This window comes from Apium graveolens, chromosome 4 (genome assembly GCF_009905375.1).
Source record: "Apium graveolens cultivar Ventura chromosome 4, ASM990537v1, whole genome shotgun sequence".
Taxonomy (NCBI): Eukaryota; Viridiplantae; Streptophyta; class Magnoliopsida; order Apiales; family Apiaceae; genus Apium; species Apium graveolens.
The window spans coordinates 3,189,181-3,212,779 of record NC_133650.1 but is presented as its reverse complement, the minus strand read 5'-3'; the positions used below and the strand labels follow the sequence as shown (position 1 = coordinate 3,212,779).

Below are 23,599 nucleotides of genomic sequence, written 5' to 3'. Positions count from 1 at the left end.
CTCTCTGGCTCAGAAAATCCTCCGTCAAGGCTACTACTGGCCAACGCTGAAAAAAGATGCCTTCGAATTCTCCCGAGCTTGTGATAAGTGTCAGCAATATGCCAATTATTATAACAGCCCCGTGACCTCTCTCACATCCCTCATGAGCCCTTGGCCCTTCTCTATGTGGGAAATTGATCTGATTGGGGAACTCCCGAAGGCCAGGGGAGGTGTCAAGTATGCGGTTATTGCGGTAGACTACTTCACTAAGTGGGCAGAGGCCGAGCCTCTAGCCACTATCACGGCAAAAAAGCTCAGGGAGTTTGTACACAAGGCTATTGTGTGCCGCTATGGCATCCCTTACAAGTTGATATCTGACGATTGGAAATAATTCGATAGCAAGGAAAATGCGAGAATTTTGTGAGCAGCTGGGGATTTAGAAGAGCTTTAGCGCAGTTTGCCACCCCCAGAGTAACGGGCAGACGGAGGTTGTTAATAAAATCATTAAACATACCTTGAAGGCAATTGTTGAAGAAAAGAAAGGGACATGGCCAGAAGAGCTCGCCCAGGTCCTATGGTCTTACAACACAACACCCCGAACTACAACTGGAGAGACACCCCTTTCTCTCTGGTGTATGGGTGTGAAGCTATGGTGTCCTTTGAAGTGGGGGCAAGATCTTTTCGGAGGGACAACTATGACTCAGTGGCAAATGAGGTCAATCATCGGCTCTATTTGGACATGATCGAAAAAACTCAGGAGGATGCTCAGATCAGGGTAGCAGCATATCAGCAGAGGACAACTAGACACTACAACAGTAAGGTTATAGCCCGAACTTTCAAGGTGGGAGATTTGGTTCTGCGCCGGGTCATGCCAAACACCAAGGTGGTGAGTCATGGAGTCTTTGGAGGGAACTGGGAAGGCCCCTACAAGATAAATTCGGTCCTCTGGGAGGGAACCTACCACCTCAATGATATGCAAGACAAGTTGATCCCGAGAGCCTGGAACGCGAAGCACCTCCGCAAATATTATCAGTAATATTATTCTTTTCAGACTTAGTACTATCTTACAATACTCCTAAGTCTCGGGGGTAGTGCCATATAGGTGCCTCTCTGAGACCACAAATATGTACTCCTTTCACTTTTTATTATCTATGAATGAACGATTGATATCTACTTTGTGCACTTGATACTTTAACTTCTGTTAATAGATTAAATACCCAGCAGGGAGCCCATCCTTGGGAACCCATACGAGGATAGAATGATTATTTTATTAACATGATAAAATCACAAGTCAGGTCGGGCCCCAGCCCGCTTGAGAACAAATATGGGAAACGAGCTGGGCCACGGCCCGCTTAGAAAGATATAAGCACAAAACAGATGCAAGATGAAGATAAAAAGAGGTATAGGCCCGCGATGCGAGCCCATACCCCGACCCGCAGGACCACAAATGTGACCCAAGGAGCCCAGCCCTCCATCAAGCATGGCCCGGGTCACAATATGCGAAAAGAGGATACTTGAGCAAGTGGCGAGCCTATGCTCCCGGCTCACTAGTGCAAGATAGTGTGCAAAACTTGCTCGCTATGAATGTATAACGCCCGCCATACGCGACCAGGGTTATGATGACTTTTGGTCAGTAGGGGCATGGTAAGTTTACACAAGATAAAGAAAACCAACTAGCATAGTAAAGAGGAATGCATGCACAAAAGACTTAGGATTTTATACATAAAAAAGGGTAAATAAGTTATGCCTCAAGGTGGAATACTTCAAATACAAATGCGAGGTGAGAAGGGTGCCCGCTTACCCAGTCAAAAGTCTAGTTCTAAAATAAAATTACACTAAGGCTTATCAACTTCTGCCTCCCTAACTTCATCATCAATGACTCGGGCCTGCTCGGATGCGAGCCGGGCCTCCTCGGAAATCTGGGCGTCCCGCTCCATCTCCGGCTTCGAGATCTCGGCATGCCTAGCTGTGCCCGCACCCAGAGCTGCCCAATCAAAATCAGGAGCCTTCTTGATAAAGATTTTTATGAAGTTCCTGGCCCCCAGGTTCCTAGCATCAGTGAGGGCGGCCTCGCGACCCTCGGTCAGGGCAGAAAAGACCCCTCCAGCTCGAGCACCCTACCCTCAAGGCTATCCTTCTCCTTCTTCCACGCCTCAGCGGCCAGGTCATGAGCTTCCTTCTGCTCCCTTAAAGCCTTGTCATGAGCAGCGTTCAGGTTAAATATCTTCTGATTATAGTTGTTCACCAGCGTAACTTTCTCCTGCCCATGCTCAGCGACCTTGCTCTGAAGAGATTTGACTTTAGACTCGAGCTTTGTGTTGGTCTGGCTGAGGACTCGCATCTCTCGAGCCTTAGACAGCTGACGATAATACACCTCAGCTGTGGCCCGGGACAGTGCGTCCTGATTAACCTCGAGAGCAGATTAAGACCAATCCTTCATATCCTGGTCGGTGATGTGAGCTTGAGCTCGCCGGCCAAAGGTGGTTGCGACCATGTTAGCAAAGGAAGAAGTAGGGAGAGGGGCTTCAGATGGAGAAGCCTTTTTCGGGTCTGGCTCGACGGTTTTTCCCTCTTTGTGACCTCGATGCCTTTTTAGCCGAGGAGAAGGCCCTGAGCCTTTGAAATGCTCAGTGAGGGTCTTCATGCGAGCTGGAAGGGGGACTTGAGAGTGAGCCCTTGTGGTCGCCACAGCGGGCTGAACTGAGCCCGAGGCCGTGGCTTGCTCAGCCTCTTCCATAAAGGGGATAAGGGAGATGGCCATTTCTGAAAAAGATATATTAGTCACAACAAGATGCAATGGAAAAAAGAAAATGCGAGCAGGAGATAAATACAGACAAATAAAGTGTAATGTGAGGTGAGATGCATGTGGGAAATATAAAAATGCGGGAACACGAGCTCGAACATGCGAGCAGATAGGCTCGCGCATGCGACCCCAATGTTCTTACCCTTTCTGGCCCTCTTCTTAGATTTCTTCTTTTGAGGAGTCAGCCTCACCCCTGCCTTCAAAAATCCACACGCGACCAGGTTCAAGGTCGTTTTGAGCTTTCGAATATCCCTGTCTACCTTAGGAAGATCTAGCAGGCTGTCCGCATTTATTTTTTCTTGTCCCCCAAGGACAGTGCGAGGCGGGGTGGCTGGAGATAAGAAAAATAAAAATGTTTCTTGTTAAAGGAAAGAATTATGGTAGGAAAGACGAGAGCGTCCAGGGAAGACTTACATGGATTGTAATAAAAATGGGTCTGGACTCGAGGCACCTCATGAATATAGAAATAAGGGCCCTTCCACTTCCCTGAGTTGCTCGACCCGTTGTGGATGAGGTTCTTTTTATTAAAGCACGACCAGAAAGAAAAATAGAAATATCCAAAGTCATTAGGGGAATACTTCAGATTAAGGAAGTAGCCGAGCTGCCTCGCTGTGAGAGGAGGAAACTCGCATTTGTTGTACATGATGTATAATGCGAGGGTGGCCCGGTATCCGTTCGGGTTGATCTGCAGAGGTGCGAGCTGGTAATACTCGTAGACGTCCTTGATGAAAGGATGAAGATGAGAGGAGATTCCTAGCCTCAGAAGGAAGGTAGACAAAACCATGCGAGGCACCCTACCTCCATTCTCCGGATGGTTAAATCTGTAGCACCTCATGTGAGGTAGGGGCAAGACAACATGGCCCTCGAGCTGGAACTGTTCAATGTGCTCGGCCAAATGTTTCTGAGTCAGTGAGGTGGGAAGGTCGCGGCAAGCGAGCACCTTAACCTCCTCATTTACAGTTGAGCTCTCCTCCCCGTCAGGAATGATCTGCCTCTTAAAAATAATCTCACCCTCAAGCTCGGGCTGGGCAGGAGGCACATAGGGCTCATGAGAGGCCGCAGGGACATAGTTATAGTTGCAGATTTTATATTGGCTAGTGACGTCTGCCACCTCCTCGCTTTGAGGGGAGTCATAGGACCAATGCGAGCCGTCCTCTTCACCCTCGAGCCCCAAGATAGGATATTAAGCAGGTACGGGCTCCTTTCCTTTCTTCTTGGTATCATAGTATGCACTCCCCAGATCGCTGTCAGTAGATTCTGAGTCAACATGAATGGGGTCGAGGTTGTTAGCTGCAGCTTGCCTCAGGCGGGCTGCCCTCTCTTCAACCATCCCCCTTAAGATCTCCTCAGCCCGTTCTATGTATAAAGGAGCGGGCTCGCGGTTTAGCAGCTCTTCCACTCTGAGGGAGGCTGGTATTTTGGAGAAATCCATAGGTCTGTCTCTCCAATCATAGATGTTCTTCTCCCTGGTGAAATCATCAGGGTTAGGGTCGAGGTGAATATCAAGCGAGCCGGATCCAGCTGCTCGCATCGAGTTCTCAACTCTGGCAATGTTCAAAGCCCCTTGAGGGGTGATAGCTGAGCCGGGAGAGATGGGTTGGCTAAGACGACCAGAAAGAGTGGTCAGCTCGCGTTGAAAGTCCTTCAAGCCTCACTGCTCGAGTGGATATTGGTTTAATAGAGACGGAGTGGCGGAAGAGCGAACCGGGCTAGTAGAGGTGCGAGCCGGGCTCGAGGAAGAGCGAGACGATCCATAGGAATGGGCTGAAGACGCACTCGACATCTATAAAAGATGGTGAAAATTAGTGTGTGGCCCTAAAAAGAAAGGAAAGACAAGTATGAGGGCACACCTAAGTGTCCTCACATCTCACACGGGATCGCACCTAATTATCTAAACGAGCATACGGGATCGCATCGCATATCATGATTGTGTATGCTTGCATCGAGTTACAGGGGAATGTGTGAGCTCGCATTTCATGTTGTGAGTGTGTGTGAGCTCGTATCAAATAAGTGGTGTGTGCTCGAATCGAATAACTAGCATGAATATAAATGGGATTGAATTGAAGAGTACCTGTTGGAGAGGTGTATGAAGATCCTGATGAATCTGTGCCGGGAGAATATCGCCGCCGGTAGACGATTCTTGTGGAGATGATGATCTTCACCGTGGTAGATTCTTGAGCAAAGTGAACCGCAATTCGATAAATGTTCTTGGAAATGTGAGAAATGAAATGAAATCTCACATATTTATAGGGGGTAGGAGAGAGAGTGGGAGAAGGCCACGTGTCATCATCTCAGAGGAGGACACAAATCCCCACGCCAGCTGTCCAACATCTGTCATGCATTCAAAATGCATGATAGATGAAAGGCATGCGAGGCGAGGCACGCGAGGCGACTTGGTGTTGTCTGGTAGGCTCACACCTGCGAGGTCATAAAGGACTAGAAAGTTCCTAGCCTTAAGATGTGACCAGGAATTTGGAGGGTAGTTGTTATGCCTGCTTTCGGTCAGGGGACCTAAACAGGTCCTCATGGGTGCATTGAATAGCCATGATTTGGGCCAGCATATGCGGGCTGAGCTTGTAACATGCGAGTTGGGCTCATGGCATGCGAGCTGGGCTTATGATATGTGAGCTGGGCTCACACTTGCCATCGGGTGTCTACGCGCGAGGTGGGCTCAAGCGACTTCACACGAGATGGGCTTAGGTGACAGTACTCGAGCTGGGCTTGGTTGCCCACACGAGGGCTGGGATCGTGAGCCCACATCTTATGAAATCAAAGGTAACGTTATATTTATTGATTGAAAAGGAAGGCGGTGCGGGCCGAGGCCGCCAGGCCGGCCCACATTAGAGGACTTTATGTTCGACATGGAAAGTAATTCATAGATGATTGAGTTGCTCGTAGATTTCGGGGCCGAAACGGGTTGCTCCTACAATTACGGGAAGGATTGCGGAGATGCCGCGAGATTGTAGGAAGCGTGCGGAGCCGGTTGAGATTTACGTGACTAATTAGCTGAAGGCCTGACTCTATCATGGGCTTGGGCTGCACGGGCTGAAGAGTCCTAACCCTAGCCTATGTGACTTGTTCCCCAAGAACTACGTGAGGCTTGATCCCTATAAATAGGGTACGTAGATATTTGTATGAGACATGAGTCGACACAGTAGGGAAACTCCTCGACAACAGTAGGGAAATGCCTAAAATGACAATTTATACAGAGTTGTTTACACATTGCGATGACAATTTATTATAGGGTTGTCCAAGTTGTGGTGTCATGAAATCTTTTTTCAACTCGAACACTTGTATTGCAATGGCAATTTACTATAGGGTTGTCCAAGTGTAGTTTCATGAAATCTATATATGGGGATTTAATATATTAAGCAAAGGAGAAACAATTAAGAATAAGGGAAGAACAACTACTATGAACTTTTTTTAAAGTAGTATTAAGTCATGGGTAACGAATGACAGTTTGACGTTGCTGTGCTTTGTAAAAGACCTATTGTTGCTGCTTATGTTGCTCAACTACTATGTAGTAACGTCCTTCAATACGACAGGCACATAAGGACCCGAGGAAGTGCTTTTTCGGCATAGTTGAAAAAATTTGGTTTTTTAGCATAGCGTCTTCTTTTGACGGGCACGGAATGACTGCTAGACCTATATTGCTGAGCAAACTATTGTTTCAAAATATGGACAAAATTCTTCCTGTCACAAAACCAAAGATAAAAAAATTACTAAAAAAATGATAAAAGAACTCTGTTAATACATACATATCATTGTTATTGTTACCGTTTCATTAGGTTATCTAACTATCCCCACTAGGTTATCCACAATAAACCTCAAATAACAAATTGCTTCGTGTTATAAAACAATTGGATGAATCTTGATCTTTCACTTTCCTCCATTAAAAACATGTAATCTTTGACTTTTCATACGTAAGAATGAAAAAATATCAGAACTAGATCTCTGTTTATCCAAGTTCCTCTCTTCTCTTGTAATATTTTTTTAACACACTATGAGCACCATTTTGCTGATCTTTTATAATATCTACCAGTTGCTCGTGTCCCAGTCCCATTACTGCTTTTATTTTGGTAAGTGTTATATGGTATGTTAAACTTAATTTTCCTATCATATCTTTTAATATATATCTTAACATGCTTACTACTAGCGTGTCTCAAATATATATGCTATCTAATTCAATATATGTGATAGTGGAGTCCATGAAAATTTCAAGTTAGCCTATATGTCTATGTTTGTGCATAATTTTAAGTAGAGATAAAATAATATGCTACTCTCATTTGTTTTTGTTATCCAACTATTTCATAACATCATGTTGTCATTAAAATTTTACTAGGGAAAAAACCACGTGGGAAAAAGATCTTAGGAAAAAAGAGTACATGAGTTGTACTAAAAATAAAGTGCATCGTGTTTTTCTAAACCCTCTCCATTCCTTAAGTTTCCAAAAACATTTGAATTTTTTGTAGGTACTAAAGAAAGATATACGGTATATTTCAAAACTAAAGAGTTTCGTTGTAACAACGAGGGGGAGCAATAAGCATCCACTTAAGACGTTAAGTAAGGGTTAAATTGACGGATTTGTTATAATGAGGGGAGAAATACATGATGCACTCATTCATTTTTACTTTATTTTTAGTACAACTCTGGTTCTTTTTCTTTCACTAGATTTTTTCCCAAAAGGTTTTTCTCTAGAAGGTTTTAACAAGGCTTTAGTTTGCACAAGCCATCCGAAGGGGAATGTTATGAAATAATTGGATGACTCTTAGATCTTTCACTTGCATTTGTATGACCTACATAAATGTCATGTAAAAATGCATATATGATATGGATAAGATATTAGCAAAATGATCTATGTTTATCTAAGTTCCTCTATACTCTTATAATATTCTTTAAATAATTTGAACCATATAATTTATTGCTATATATTTGAATACATGTTATTAATGTAAATTTGTACTCACACTTTTTTTTGGTAGAAAATTTTAAATTGTTTAAATAGATAAAAATACGATACAATAATAGAATACCATGAATTAAATGAGATTACATAAATGTGTCAAAGACGATAATATATATTTAAAACATTACAAGCACAAACTGTAACAATTAAATTATAAGTATGTAAATATACAGTTCAAGCAACAAAAGAAAATGCTTCTTTCGGGGGACCCACCTGACCAAGGGAGCCAAGCCCAACCACTAAAGGTTCCTTTACTTGAACTTCAGGTTTATATGCCTCACTCCATGATAAAGTTTGTCATGTTAAAAACTTGAGATCTTTTTTAGATTATAATATTGAACTTGGGGGATGTTTGCGCTGCGTGATTAAGATTATGCAAAAAAAACATAACAATTTTTCAATTTATCAAGAAATTATCAGTTCTCAAAGGTATAACCATATTTTAGGCATAGCTTACTCTAGTGCAATAAAAAGGTTTAGTAGATAGAGGTGATGCATTTTATCATGCTAAAAACTTGATATCTTTTAGTTTATTATATCTACTACGTTATCTGAATCCTTGTTACTCTTATCTGAACTTTATAGTCATCCTATGGATTTGTCAACTACTTTGATCGTAAATATGGAGGTCTTGCTACATTGTCACTCAATGGAAGCCATCTGTAAGTATATTCTGGTATATCTAATCTTCTGCAGTTTGTCTTAATTCTGGCCTAGTATAATATTTCTTTATATGGCAGGTTTGGACAGCCTATTAAAGTCAATTCAGAGAGAGGACCCTTCAAGTAGGTCTATATTTTTCATTCTTTGCTACATAGGCTATCATTTAATTTCTTTTGTGTCTGATAAGTATTAGTAATACAATCTGATTGTGTAGGTCATTACAACATATGTCTAGGTGAACTCAGTTCTGAAGTTACTGATGCTGCAATTTTCAAGTTATTGATGCTACATTATTCACCATTCGCATGTTTCTCGGTTTATAGCAGTTGCTCATAAGTTTCTCCCTCTATTGTAATATTTAATTTCAATAGTATTTATAACTCATGTGACTTATATGTGACTAATTTCATAATACAAAAAGAAAGTATCTGTTTAAAGGAAATATTTACCCTTGGGAAGAACTAGCTTCCAGGTGGGGAGGTTCATTGCTATCAAATTGGAGGATTTTTGGGCTGCATGATAAAGATGCATACACATCAGAAATATACTCAAAACATAATCCATATTCCTAAAAGAATATCAGTCACTCAAAAGGACAAATATGATAGCCAGGAATAAAAAATATCAGTTTTCTTTAAAGGAAATGAAGTAATAAATATCAGTTCTATCTAATCTATTTAAATTTCAAAAGTATCTATGAACTTATGTGACTTGTATGTAACAAATTCCAAAATACTAAATGAAAATACTAGTTTAAAGGAATTATTTACATAGAGCACGACGAACTAGTTAGCTCGACGGATGGTTTCTCGCTTTGAACTTGGGAAACATTTGCGCTGTGTGATTAGAATTATGCAAAAAAACAAAACAATTTTTTAATTTAACAAGAAATTATCAGTTGCTCAAAGGTATAGCCATATTTTAGGCATAGTTTACTCTGTTGCAATAAAAAGGTTTAGTAGATGGAGGTGATGCATTTTATCATGCTAAAAACTTGATATCTTTTTAGTATATTATATCGACCATGTTACCTGAATCCTTGTTACTCTTATCTAAACTTTATAGTCATCCTATGGATTTGCCAACTACTTTGATCATAAATGTGGAGGGCTTGCTACATTGTCACTCAATGGAAGGCATCTGTAAGTATATTCTGGAATATCTAATCTTCTGCAGTTTGTCTTAATTCTGGCCTTGTATAATATTTCTTTATATGGCAGGTTTAGACAGCCTATTAAAGTCAATTGGGCTTATGCCAGTGGTCAGAGAGAGGACCCTTCAAGTAGGTCTATATTTATTTTTTCTTTGCTACATAGGCTATCATATAATTTTTTTTGTGTTTGATAAGTATTATTAATACAATCTGGTTGTGCAGGTCAATACAACATATGTTTAGGTGAACTCAGTTCTGAAGTTACTGATGCTACAATTTTCAAGTTATTGATGCTACATTATTCTCCGTTCGCATGTTCCGCGGTTTATAGCAGTTGCTCGTAAGTTTCTCCCTCTATTCTAATATTTATTTTCAATATTATTTATAACTTATGTGACTTATTTAATAATACAAAAAGAAAGTATATGTTTAAAGGAAATATTTACCATGGGGAAGAACTAGCTTCCAGGCGGGGAGGTTCATTGCTATCAACTTGGAGGATTTTTGGGTTGCATGATAAAGATGCATACACATCAGGAATATACTCAAAACATATTCCATATTCCTAAAAGAATATCAGTCACTCAAAAGGACATATATGATAGCCAGGAATAAAAAATATCAGTTTTCTTTAAAGGAAATGAAGTTATAAATATCAGTTCTATCTAATCTATTTAAATTTCAAAAGTATTTATGAACTTATGTGACTTTTATGTAACAAATTCCAAAATACAAAATGAAAGTACCAGTTTAAAGGAAATATTTACCTAGAGCACGGAGAACTAGTTAGCTGTGGTTTCTCGCTTTGAACTTGGGGAATATTTGCGCTGTGTGATTAAGATTATGCAAAAAAACAGAACAATTTGTCAATTTAATTAGAAATTATTAGTTGCTCAAAGATATAGCCATATTTTAGGCATAGTTTACTCTGTTGTAATAAAAAGATTTAGTAGATGGAGGTGATGCATTTTATCATGCTAAAAACTTGATATCTCTTTAGTTTTTTATATCGACCATATTATCTGAATCCTTGTTACTCTTATCTGAACATTATAGTCATCCTATGGATTTGCCAACTACTTTGATCGTAAATGTGGAGGGCTTGCTACATTGTCACTCAATGGAAGGCATCTGTTAGTATATTATGGTATATCTAATCTTCTGCAGTTTGTCTTAATTCTGGCCTTGTTTAATATTTCTTTATATGGCAGGTTTGGACAACCTATTAAAGTCAATTCAGAGAAAGGACCCTTCAAGTAGGTCTATATTTATTTTTTCTTTGCTACATAGGCTATCATATAATTTCTTTTGTGTTTGATAAGTATTAGTAATACAATCTAGTTGTGTAGGTCATTACAACATATTTCTAGGTGAACACAGTTCTGAAGTTACTGATGCTGCAATTTTCAAGTTATTGATGCTCTATTATTCACCATTCGCATGTTTCTTGGTTTATAGCAGTTGCTCGTAAGTTTCTCCCTCTATTGTAATATTTAATTTTAATAGTATTTATAACTTATGTGACTTATATGTGACAAACTCCATAACACAAAAAGAAAATATCGGTTTAAAAAAAATATTTACCGAGGAAGAACTAGCTGCCGGGCCGGAAGGTTTATTGCTATCAACTTGGGGGGGGGGGGTGTTTGTGCTGCATGATAAAGATGCATACACATCAGAAATTTACTCAAAACATATTCCATATTCCTAAAAGAATCAGTCACTCAAATGGACAGATATGAGAGCCAGGAAAGAGAAATATCAGTTTCCTTTAAAGGAAATGAAGTAATAAATATCAGTTCTATCTAATCTATTTAAATTTCAACAGTAATTATGAACTTATGTGACTTATCTATGACAAATTCCAAAATACAAAAAGAGAATATCAGTTTAAGAGAAACATTTACCCTGTGTAAGAACTAGCTAGCTGGCCAGAAGTTTTCTTGCTATGAACTTGGATTCATGTGCTGCATGATAAAGACGCATACACATCAGAAATATTCTCAAAACATATTCCATAATCCTAAAAAAAACTTATCAGTTACTTAAAAGGATAGATGCGATAGCCAGGCAAGAGAAATATCAGTTTCCTTGAAAGGAAATGAAGTATCAAATTTCAGGCTCCGTCCCTTTTATGGTACAGTTCAACAAGAAGTTCAGTTTTTTGGTATACATATTCAAAAAATTCCAAAAATGGTACAAAACGCCTGTACTTTCGGGGATCTTCAATTGACACCCTGAACAAGTGACGTTCTGGGGTCATTTACAATTTTTTTTTCTGCGAGGAATAATGACTTGTGTTTGTTTTGTTTTGAGCGGAATTAAATTAGATGAAGGGCTATTTTTGGACTCCCATATTAAAAAAATGGAAAATGTTTTTTGTTATTTTTTTGTTGGCTTGTAATGTAAACCTATTTTATGTGTGTATTTTTTAATTTAAATAAAAAACCATATAAATAAGACTTTTCTAGCTCCGAAAAGGGTGTCGTGCAATGTGAGATCAAAATTTGTAGGTGAGGGCATGTTTTGGCATGAGCGTATGTAAATAACCGTAGATTTATTGGGTTCCAAATTTTTTTGTTGTGTTGTAATGTAAACCTATATTTTGGGAATTTTTTTTTATTAAAAACTAATACCAGTAACACTTTTGTAGCTTCGAAAATGGTGTATTGAGCGGCGAGTGCGTAATTGTCAAGCGAGGGCATGTTTGTGCGTAATTGGCAAAATATTTGTTGGGTCCATTTTTCTATTGTTTGGTAGGTATGTAAAATATATTTGTACGGTATATGTTACATTTTATTTTTTAATTTGAAACTCGAGAAAGGGTGTCATGAGGGATAAAGAATTTAAAAGTACGTTGTAACGGAAAGTGGGATAATAAAAATGATAAAGTAGGAAGTACATTGCAACTGAAAAAGGGATAATGAAAGAACTCTCAAATTCTTTAGTCATCCGCAAGATTAACTACGCAATGATCAAATTCTTGATCTTCAATCTCGTTAGTTTTCTCATCATTTTCTTCCTCATCCCCTTGAATGTGAGGGGAGGCATGCTTATGACCTCCCTCCCCATTTTTGTGGGTCGATGCGTGTCTACTCGACCAAGTTTGATGCGGTGGCCACGGGTCAGGGCCGTGAGTGCTATAACAGATGTTTGTATCCATACCAGCATCATCGTGGCCTTGAGAAAAATCCCCAAGTTTGACAATATACTTAGAATATTTCTTATCCCACTGTTGTTCCTCTTCACGTATCTTTTCACTCCTACGCCTTGCGACTACATCATCGGCCTCCTTTTTCCTCATCTCAAGCTCGTCCTCCATGAAGTGGTAGTATCGACACATTTCTTTTAATTCATAATCATGTTCTTCCTTTGAAATGTTACCAGCGTTGAAATTCTTATTAATGTTATCTTCGTACCGGATCGATGTTTTCATAAACTCGAAGTGCATTTCCCCGTACCCAATAAACTATTCATTGTCACGGACGGCGAATCCTTGTGCAGCCCGTATAGCTCGCATTATTCGGATAAATTGCTTGACCTCACTGATTTTTTCTCTGTGAGATTTAGTAGGTGCCTGAGATTCGGTCCATTTATACCAATTAACTTCCCCGTTGTTACGCATTTCCGAGCTTGCGTGTCCCTTGCCCTTGTCCATGACCTCAGTGTATGAATCTAAAAATGTGGAGAATGTTAAACTAGAGAGGGGTGAAATTGAGATGATGACGTATAGGTTCGCAGATATTTATAGGCCAAAAAATGAACTGGTAAAACTTTAAATTTTGAACTGGGGCAATAATGATGAAGGTGAATTTAATAGTTTGAGTTTTCAAATCATTTAAAACATTTGCACGTGACTAAAGTTTAGAATTATTACATGTGCATTACCTTTGAAAATACACAGTACTTGTTTCAACTTATCTTATTTTCGAGGAGATTCGCACATGGGGTGTTTAATGCAGTGATGGACAAGAATAAGATATTTGGGGGGAAAACTATTACAATGAGGCAAAGAAATTACATTATTTGCTAAAAAACAGCAAGGTTAACAACATATTCATCAGACTCTTCACCAGACTCTTCATTCTCAGCCTCCATCTGTAGGTGTTGCTGATGAGCCACAACGTACCTTGCTATTAAGTTATCGTCTTGTTCGATAAGGTTGATTTCCATTATGTCATATTTTTTGTAAACCTCATCCACTTGACGGACGTTCCTCCTCCGTTTGGGACATATCGTTATAGGCCCTTTCAATCTTCATTTTATCAGCATTTATTTCGTCCAATATTTTCTGATAGGCCCTTTCTGTAGCAGTAGCATGGCTCTGAGATATCTGCCCCCACGAGGAGCCCGCAACATCATGGACTTGGGAACTACGATCCCAAGTAGACATATGAGAGGATCCCTCTCCCTGAATGTAGTGGTCCCAGGTAGGCTCAGTATGTCCATGCCCCAGGGAACTTTGCTCCCAACCTGATGCAGACGAGGTGTATAGAGAAGAACCCTCACCAACTGATGGGCGATGCCAAGGCTCCCAACATCCAAAGGAGCTATCGGAACATGAAGAGAAGCGATATGTGGCCTACGTGCATGAGCACCGCTAATACGTGGGGTAGCAGGAGGTGGATGCGGGGGCCTCTGTGAAAGAGAAGTGAATCATATGGCATCATCCTCAGCCACGCCCGAACCCCGAATCTGGTGGTAGGTAGCGGACAAGCCCTCAGCCTGCATTGACAACATGTAAAAGTGTGAACAATAACTCATATAAGGAAAAAACCAGAGGTAGTTTACTTAAGAATATAAATCTTACAGCCACGGGTAGGTATCCCTGCGACCCTTGGAAGCCTTGTTGGCCCCTCCACATCCTAGGGTTGATCATGAAACGCCTTGTGACTCTATCGAACCATTGAGGATACTGAACTGCGCACATAGGTCTCCGAGTACGCCTGTAAGCTGGTGGCTGAAGCACTGCACTGTGGCGTGAGTCCCACAGCTCACGCAACCTATCGAACTGCAAAGGCCATCCTCTCTGACCCCTATGGAAAGAATCATGGCCTTCGAGTGGAGAGTCGGTAGGGACCTGTTGCAAGTAGCCAAACTGTCTAGTGACCCTATCAGTGTAGCACCACTCCACCCATGTCAAGTAAAAAAGGGGAGAAGGTGCACACATAAGTGATAGCTCAAGCGTAGGGATGTCTCATGCCTCATCCGCGCAATCCTCGTAGGGCCTCCACCTGAAGGAATCCTCGGACATGGTATCTAGGTCATAGCGAATCCCGCGTAACGAATGTGTCTGCACAGTCGTAGCATTCAATGAGACCATCCACCTAGAGCAAAATATATTGTATTAACGACATGGTTACAACATTTGTGAAAATCAAACAAATGAGTCAGAATATAGCATACCTCAGAGCACGGGGATGCTGCATCAAATAAACATTTCGCTGCATCGGAGCTAAGGTTGTACAATGCTCATAGATCCAAACCTGAACGCATATAATATTAAGTATGAAGCATGTATCATGTATATAATAGTATGCATGAAGGTTGTAGTATGGATATGTACCTGTAATAAAGTCATGGACCCACAAAGCTCCATCTTATATCCAATACTGGTGGGGCACAAGCGTCGATAAAGATAAGCCAGACATGCACTGCCCCAGCTGTAAGTACTGATGTGTTCCACGTGCCGAACAAATGGGAGGAGGTTCAAAGGCATGCGGTAACCACTGTAATTCGGCACAGTAGAGCCAATGAGCAGAAGCAAGTGCGCACGTGTGTGGTACAGGAGCTCACGCTCGTAGTCATGACCAGCAGAAGAGTGTAAATATGAACAATCACCAAAATGACGAACCAACCAACTGATCTTAATTTCACCCTTCTTTATGACATCCATATCTTGCTCTGGATCTAGGGCAACACCAAGAAGCTCATGGAGTAAAGATGCACCTACATCCCATCCAATAGGTAACACTGGACGTCCGACACTGCGTAGGCCCAATATGTAGTAAACATCCTCCAATATCACAGTGGCCTCGCCAAAACGGAGATGGAAAGTATGAGTCTCCGAGCGCCAGTGATCAAGAAAAGCGGATATGAGCCCAACATCATGTCTCATACTCCCGGTTAGCAGAACACCCATGAAATCAGCTTCTCTTACGGCATCGTGGATACGTTGTGGTTGGGGGTTCGCCTCAATACAATCCCAGTATGTTTTGAAATTCGAACGTAGCCGTAAATGATCATCATTACCCTGCAAGTAAATGTGTAATTATGCATTTAAAATACGCATCAAGACTTTTGTAAATTATAACGGATATTGGGAAAAGAATGTGTACCGTACCATCCCACACAAACTGTGAATGATGTCTGTTATGTTGATTAAGTAAATCCCCTTCAATTGGTCCCGGGTTGATAAGTTGTCGTCCAGCCATTTAATCCTGTAAAAGAAAGGAACTTGTTATAAGGCATTGTAAAATCTAAAAAAAAAATGGACAGCATTTTCGCTATATTATCACATTCCCAATCCAAAAAGCCAACCAACAAACTCAGTATAACAAGCCTGTCATCCAATGAATGTACGAACTAATTATTTTGGTGATAGCAATTAATATAAGCAAATAATTATTAATTACATCTAAGCATTTTATATATAACTGATTAACTATATTTTTGCAATTTATTAAATTTAACGGTAGGCATAAATATAAGAAAATAATTATTAATTATTTGTAAACAGGTAATTAAATTTCAATCTTAAATTACAACAATTTCTAAAAATTAACATAATTGTACAGACTATAAGGCATAAAATTTCTAAAAATCGATCTAACCAATCATGCGTTTTTAATTAACAAACCATATATAGGCATAATTATAACATAATTAACAAACCATATGTAGGCAGAATTTTGAAATTTACGAACTAATTCTAAGGCAGAATTTCGTTGCAATTATTGGAATAAACACAAAACAACGATTTAATTATTGAAATAAACAGAACAAAATTCGGTGAATGCACTGTAATAACAAAGAGAGAGAGAGAGAGACCGAGAGAGAGAGAGAGAGAGAGAGAGAGAGAGAGAGACCGAGAGGAACGCCTGTTGCTGCTGCGAGATCCGGGGCGAACGCCTGTTGCTGCGGGGAATCCTTGTTTTCCTGCTTTACTTCCTCCTCCAAGAACGCCGGTTGGCCTGGGTTTCTTCCGCCGACGTCTTTTTTTTTCTTTTTCTCTTTCTTTTTTCCTTCTTTTTTCCTTCTTGTTTCTTATCCGCTCAGTATTTCCTCTTCTTCCTATTTTTCTTTAAATTTCCTAATACAAAACATTATTCTCCTAATACTTTGTATTTATATTATTAGTAAGTTAAAAAATTTATGTAATATTACTTAGTAAAATATTTTACTTAGTAATATATATTTTAATTTAGTTTATTAATAATATAGTTATTAAAATATATATTTCATTTAAAAAATATATTAAGTTAGTTGGAACTAATAAGGTAATATTCGAAGTGTGAAAATGTGGTAGAGGGCTATTTTGAGCCTTAATATGAAATTGCTAAAAATATAATTTGGTGTCAATTTTTCTCAAATTACGTTTCTATTACTTTGTTCCAAAAATAGTAATTAAATTAGTTGGAACTAATATTATATTACTTTGTATTTATATTATTACTAAGTTAAAAAAATTATACAATATTACTTGGTAAAATATTTTATTTAGTAATACATATATTAATTTAGTTTATTAATAATATAGTTATTAAAATCTATATTTCATTTAAAAAATATATTAAGTTATTTGGAACTAATAAGGTAATATTCGAAGTGTGAAAATGTGGTAGAGGGCTATTTTGAGCCTTAATATGAAATTGATAAAAATATAATTTGGTGTCAATTTTTCTCAAATTACGTTTCTATTACTTTGTTCCAAAAATAGTAATTAAATTAGTTGGAACTAATATTATATTACTTTGTATTTATATTATTACCAAGTTAAAAAAATTATGTAATATTACTTAGTAAAATATCTTACTTAGTAATATATATTTTAATTTTTTTATTGATAATATAGTTATTAAAATCTATATTTCATTTAAAAAATATATTAAGTTAGTTGGAACTAATATGGTAATATTCGAAGTGTGAAAATGTGGTAGAAGGCTATTTTGAGCCTTAATATGAAATTGATAAAAATATAATTTGCTGGAAATGAATACTTAACTTGAAACACAATTCCATCACATAACATAAGGTACATAATAAAACACATTTGAAAAACTGTGCCTGGTTCGATACATAATAATAACACGATACAAGAATAGAAAGGATACGATGCAGAAATACAAATATTAGGAGCAGAAAATATATGAACGGAATCATTCATCTGTATCGTCGGAGTCATCATCATTCTCATTGAGGTTCCAGGTATGGGACTCGATGAACGCCTTCATTCTCTGAAATTCCATTTTTGACTCCTCAATTTCGCGCTGCAGCTCACAAATTTCTGCAGAATGGGCTATATTCTCTCTGGTAATTTCTTCCCTAAGGATTTCAATGAGAACTGCTGCACAGGGTTCAAGTGGCTCTTCGATCCAACGTTCGTAAATGTAAGCACAGTCGGGACATTTGATAAACCGCCTTCCCGCGTCAATACCCTTCCAGTAGTGCGCTACAATAGCTATTTTTCCGCAAAAACATAAATCCAAGTTTGGGAGTGAAGACATAATTACTTTATAGGAGTGTGACTTCATGAGTTTGTGACCTTGTATTTATAAGTGAATTGGTTAAAAAGACATAAGCTACTGTGAATGACAGTTCACGTAAAGTAATTATGACTTCATAAGTGTATTTATAATTACAGGATTCGTAAAATACATTTTTTAATTCCCATAAGTAAACAAAATTTAATATATAAAAAGGGAGAAAATAAGATAGCACATAATTCAAAGTCAATCATCGGACATATAATCGTCGGAAAGGTAGTTCTCAATTTGTAATAGTCTGTGTTGTTCATCTTCTGTAAGCTCTCTCCCAATGTCGCGGACAGAATCTAGCACCAGTTCATACATGTACTGACGACTCCTACGCAACAACATTCGGTTATTTTCCTTTCTAGTATTTGTCACAGCCCTAATAACTTTTTTCCTAAATCCTGCCCAAGTTGGACTATCCCCGCTTGAGAATATATGCCAATAGAATGTCGAGTTGGAACTCCTAGACCCATAGAAAGCAGGGCATCTCTCAACCGGTCAGATTCTTCACGTCGATAAGCCCATTTGCAACGTACACCAGCAAAGTACTCTTTAGCATCAATAACTCTAAGACTACGGTAATCATCATCTCTTTCTATGAGCAACCAGTTGCGATTTGTGTTAGAAGACATGTTATTGATAGTTATAATTTGTTTCACATCTTGATTAATAGGTTATATTGAAAAATCCTGATTTTCTAGTCATTCATTTTCATTCCGTATTCCTATCAGAAGTAACATGCATTCAACATCAATTATTTAGAAGTGACTAGTCACTGTACGAAATACACTGCAACACGTGAATGATGAATTATTAGCAATTTGAAAGTGTCATGAATAGTCTAATGCTTGGATGCATTACTTTCATCAGTGACGTTTACTGTAGCAAGAAGATAAGGTATGGTGGATAGCCTGTAAAAAAAAATAGTGAAACAGTATTTGACATGACATAAAGTTATGCAACACTGCATCTCATTACTGGGAAGCGTAAAGAGCTGTATCTTTGCACCTACTTTTATGTTATAAATAGAGTGTGTTATACCCCTTGTGATATTTTAAATTCCATGATATAGTAACAACAATATAATGAGTTATACCCCTGGTGATATTAACCGAGCAATTGGTAGGAAATGGTTTTGTGATGACAATTTTAGGTACTCAATGGATCTGATTGAACGTTACGCGGGAAGTTCAATAATCATGATGCAGGGGGAATGGGAATGGCGTGTTAGGTGTCTCAACAGTTGTATGGGCCAATGTGTCCAGGAAGGAGTGCAAATACCAAAACAACGCGCCATACACATGCAGCGAGACATGCCTCGTGAGCTGGAATTAGCATTATTTCATGCTAGAGAGGAAGAGAATCGAATGAGGATGCGCTTAAACCGTAAAGACCTACAAAGAAGAAGTCAGGAGTATGCTGAAGACGGCGACCTCCACACTACAATGATGTATCATCATTTCGCTATAGGTCCTGATTATGTTCCTGATTGTTTTTTGTCTGACGATGAGTAAGACAATTACTTATGCCAAGTAATTTTGTAAGACATAATTATTAATCACGGACTCAAATAAAATTAAACAAAAAAAACATAAACAATATAATACAACATTTGCTTTTGTTGTAAATTTCAAGAATCTTATCTTCTCTTTCATATCTTCCAAATGGGACAAAAATAGTAGATTTCTCTTTAACAAAAATCCTATCAGAAATCTCCATTGGATTCTATCAATAATGCATTCCTATCTGAATTCTCAAAATATTTAGCTATCTCTAGCCTACAGCTTATATTCCTATTTATATGTGTCCTCCTATATTGCATGTATTCATAACATACTGCAATTCTAAGTTCCTAAATCTTTAGGAAAATAATATCGTTCATACTTGTAGAACATTCCCTTATCGAAAAAGGTATGTCAGCATTACATGTATGTTTGTTTACATGTACAATCTTGACTTTGGTTTCCTAACTGTTAATGTTGTCTTCGACGCAGGGAGATGGAAGGCCACGTGAACGTCAAATTTTTTTGGGGTGGAGTAGTTATTCGAGATGGTAGTAATATAAATTACTCCATCGATCCAAAAAAATGATGTTTATTAGGTTTGGTACCACTTACAATGAGCTTAAAAGTGTCGTGTATAATTTAATGAACATTAGTTCGTATCAGTGGAATTTAAAATTGATTTTAAAGTATCCATATCTTGTTCAGTACAACCTAGTTGAAGGTTTTTATCAAATGGATATTTTATGTGATGATGATGTTACAAGCATGTTAAATGTTCCTGCCATGTTGCTAAACGTTCAATGAGATGTTTCTTTGTTCATCGAAACAGAAGAAATTGTTGTTGATGACCCGTACTCATTCCAGCATAATTTCGGGTCACAACCAAGAGCAACAACATACGGTGGTGATGTACAGCCACTGTGGTCAAATGTACTTTTTGATCAAGGTGTAGGGTATGGAGGGAGGACTACTCAACATGGTGGAGGGTCTGGTAGGGGGGCTAGTGAACATGGTGGACGGTATGAAGGGGGTAGTAGTCAATATGTTGGAGGATATGGAGGGGGGAGTATACAATATGATGGAGGCTATGGAGGGGGGAGTAGTCAATATGGTGAGGGGTATGAAGGGGGGACTATTGAACATGGTGGAGGTAATAGAAGGTGGAGTAGTCAATATGGTGGAGGCTATGGAGGGGGGACTACTGAACATGGTAGAGGGTATGGAGGGGAAAGCAGTCAATACAGTGGCGGGTTTCAAGGGGGGCTAGTTATGAAAGTGATGTGGTGGGAAGAGATTCAGGTCAGCGGTTAGCCCTGCTGGAAGATGGAGTTGTAGCCAATTCATCAAATAAGGAGAATTTTCACCTTCACGATGATGACAACGAGGAATCTTCTGCCACCGAAGATGGTGAAGGACATTCAGAGAGAAATGAAGAAATTTCCAATACATTTTCGTTAGTTCGAGAAGAACATCATGTTCTAAGGGTTCCATGGTTTCGCACAGAGCAATACACTCCACCAATCATAGATAACCCTAATGATATATATGCTGATGAAGACCTCGACAAGGGGGAACTGGGTGAGGGAATGTGTTACCGTGACAAAGCAACGCTCTTGGGAGCAGTGAGGCGTGCACATATTAGCATTGACCGTACATATAAAACTATAAGGAGTAACAAAGAACAGCTCATTGTACAGTGTCGGGCTGAGGGGTGTAATTGGAGGATGAGGGCTGCTTTCATGCATGATTTCGGGTACTGGCGGATTAATTTTAATAGAGAGGAACACAAATGCATGGTCGATCAGCCGTTACAAGATCACAAGAAGTTATCTGCAAGGATGATTGCGCAGATTGTAAAACCACTTGTAAGTAAATCTTTAGCAAACGCCACTTATTAAGGCCGAATTTTTTTTGACATTTACTATTTTATGTGAAATAGGTAATAGATACACCAGAAATTCCCATTAAAGCCATTATCCCGCTGATCAACAACGAGCACAACCACATAGTGGGGTACAAGAAAGCGTGGAGAGGGAAGCAAATAGGAATTGAGGAAGTGTATGGCTGTTGGGCTACAACATACCAAGCTCTACCCATGTTCCTGACAGCCATTATGAAGACAAATCCTGGAACCATTGTTGAGATCGATGCTGTCCCTCATGCTAAGGAGTGGGCACGTCCGTCTGCAAGCGGATTTTTTGGTCTTTAAAGGCAATGATGGACGGGTGGCAATATGCACGTCCTGTGATTTCAATAGATGGGACATTCTTGAAAGGAAGATATAGGGGCAAGCTGCTTATTGCTATGGGTGTTGATTCGAACAACCACCCGTTCCCTCTCTGTTATGGGTTGGTTGTTGAGGAGACGTACGAGAACTGGTCTTGGTTTTTGCAGCATCTTCGAAGACATGTCTGTCGGCAACGGACCGGCGTCTGCATCATTTCTGACCGTGCTGCCAGTATTATCACCGCCCTACGAGACGCTCAGAACGGTTTTGCTGAGCCACTCGGCATCCATAGGTTCTGTCTCCTCAATGTAAGAAGTAACTTTTTTAGTCATCACTCAGATGGTGATCTAAAAAAATTAATGTGGAAAGCTAGAAGAACCACATAAGTCTCAAAGCACGACACATATATGTCAAGGATTGGTGAAATTTCCCCCACCGCCCTACAATATCTTGCTACAATACCCGTGGAGAGGTGGACACTTTCCCACGATAGTGGTGTTCGCTTTGGTCAAACAACCACAAACATGTTTGAGGGCTTCAACGGCAACATAAGGAGGGCTCGTTTTCTTCCAGTAACAGCAATGATGGAGTACCTCTTCTACAAGGTGGTCACAATTGTAGATAAACATCGAAACATAGTGGATGACGGTCTACAAGAGGGGCAACAGTTATGTGCACGTTCCGCCGCTATGTTAGCAAAAATTCGGAGGAAGGCAACAGGACATACGGTTATTACTTTCCATCATCTCCGTGGGATTATGAAAATACTAACACATCAGTACACAACTGCTAAGGGGACGGTAAAGGGAGGTAAAACCCAGGTTGTCAACCTCAATGACCGTACGTGCACCTGTGGAAAATGGGCGACCCATCACATGTTGTGCTCCCATGCAATGGCACGTTGTATAACACATGGATTAGGTTGGGAGCATTTCATCGAACATTTCCATAAGAACAAAACAATGCAGGACATGTACAGGCCAATAATTTATCCATTGGAACCAACTGAATACTGGAACTACGACTTACCCGTACCTTGGCAGGGGTATGGAAAGTTAGTGCCGAAAAAGTCCTTGAAAAAACTAAAGAAAAAACGCGGGGATAAGGGACAATCGGTGCGGATCCGAACAGAGATTGATGGTCCGCGGTCTGGAATGAAATGTAGTTTATGTAACCAAGAAGGTCACACCAAGCGTAGTAAGAAATGCCCAGGGCGCCCACACTAAAACACGTGATCTTGTTGTCAAACATATGTACTATTGCTATTACAAGCAGTCTACTTGTAATATGGTTCTGTTTCCTTGTTTTCCATTTCATTATTTACTTGTTCTATCATAATATTTTGGTTTCCAATGCTCAATGCACATTCATTTTATGTCTACGTCTAACAGTTAACGTTTTTACATTTAACGTTATGACACCCTCTCTCAAATAAATAAAATTTATTATTTAATCATACAGACTCAAAAAAAATTTACATACCTACCAAACAATAGAAAAATGGACCTAAACAAATTTTCGCTTATTTAAATATGCTCGTGCACAAATTT

General features: G+C 39.3%; 3 protein-coding genes across 3 annotated transcripts; all 3 read left to right on the top strand.

Annotated features, from left to right (window-relative positions):
• The first annotated feature begins 526 nt into the window (after positions 1 to 526).
• LOC141718174 (uncharacterized) lies at positions 527 to 1,015 on the top strand. Its single transcript, XM_074520553.1, has one exon. It carries the CDS (start codon positions 527 to 529, stop codon positions 1,013 to 1,015), a length of 489 nt encoding a protein of 162 aa, XP_074376654.1.
• Positions 1,016 to 5,472: 4,457 nt separating this feature from the next.
• Positions 5,473 to 10,824, top strand: LOC141718173 (oligouridylate-binding protein 1B-like). The gene is made up of 8 exons (XM_074520552.1): positions 5,473 to 5,557; positions 8,489 to 8,533; positions 8,626 to 8,726; positions 9,477 to 9,553; positions 9,632 to 9,693; positions 9,787 to 9,887; positions 10,621 to 10,691; positions 10,776 to 10,824. Exons 1-8 carry the CDS (start codon positions 5,473 to 5,475, stop codon positions 10,822 to 10,824), a joined length of 591 nt encoding a protein of 196 aa, XP_074376653.1.
• Positions 10,825 to 22,456: 11,632 nt separating this feature from the next.
• Positions 22,457 to 23,275, top strand: LOC141718172 (uncharacterized). Its single transcript, XM_074520551.1, has one exon. It carries the CDS (start codon positions 22,457 to 22,459, stop codon positions 23,273 to 23,275), a length of 819 nt encoding a protein of 272 aa, XP_074376652.1.
• The last annotated feature ends 324 nt before the right edge of the window (positions 23,276 to 23,599 follow it).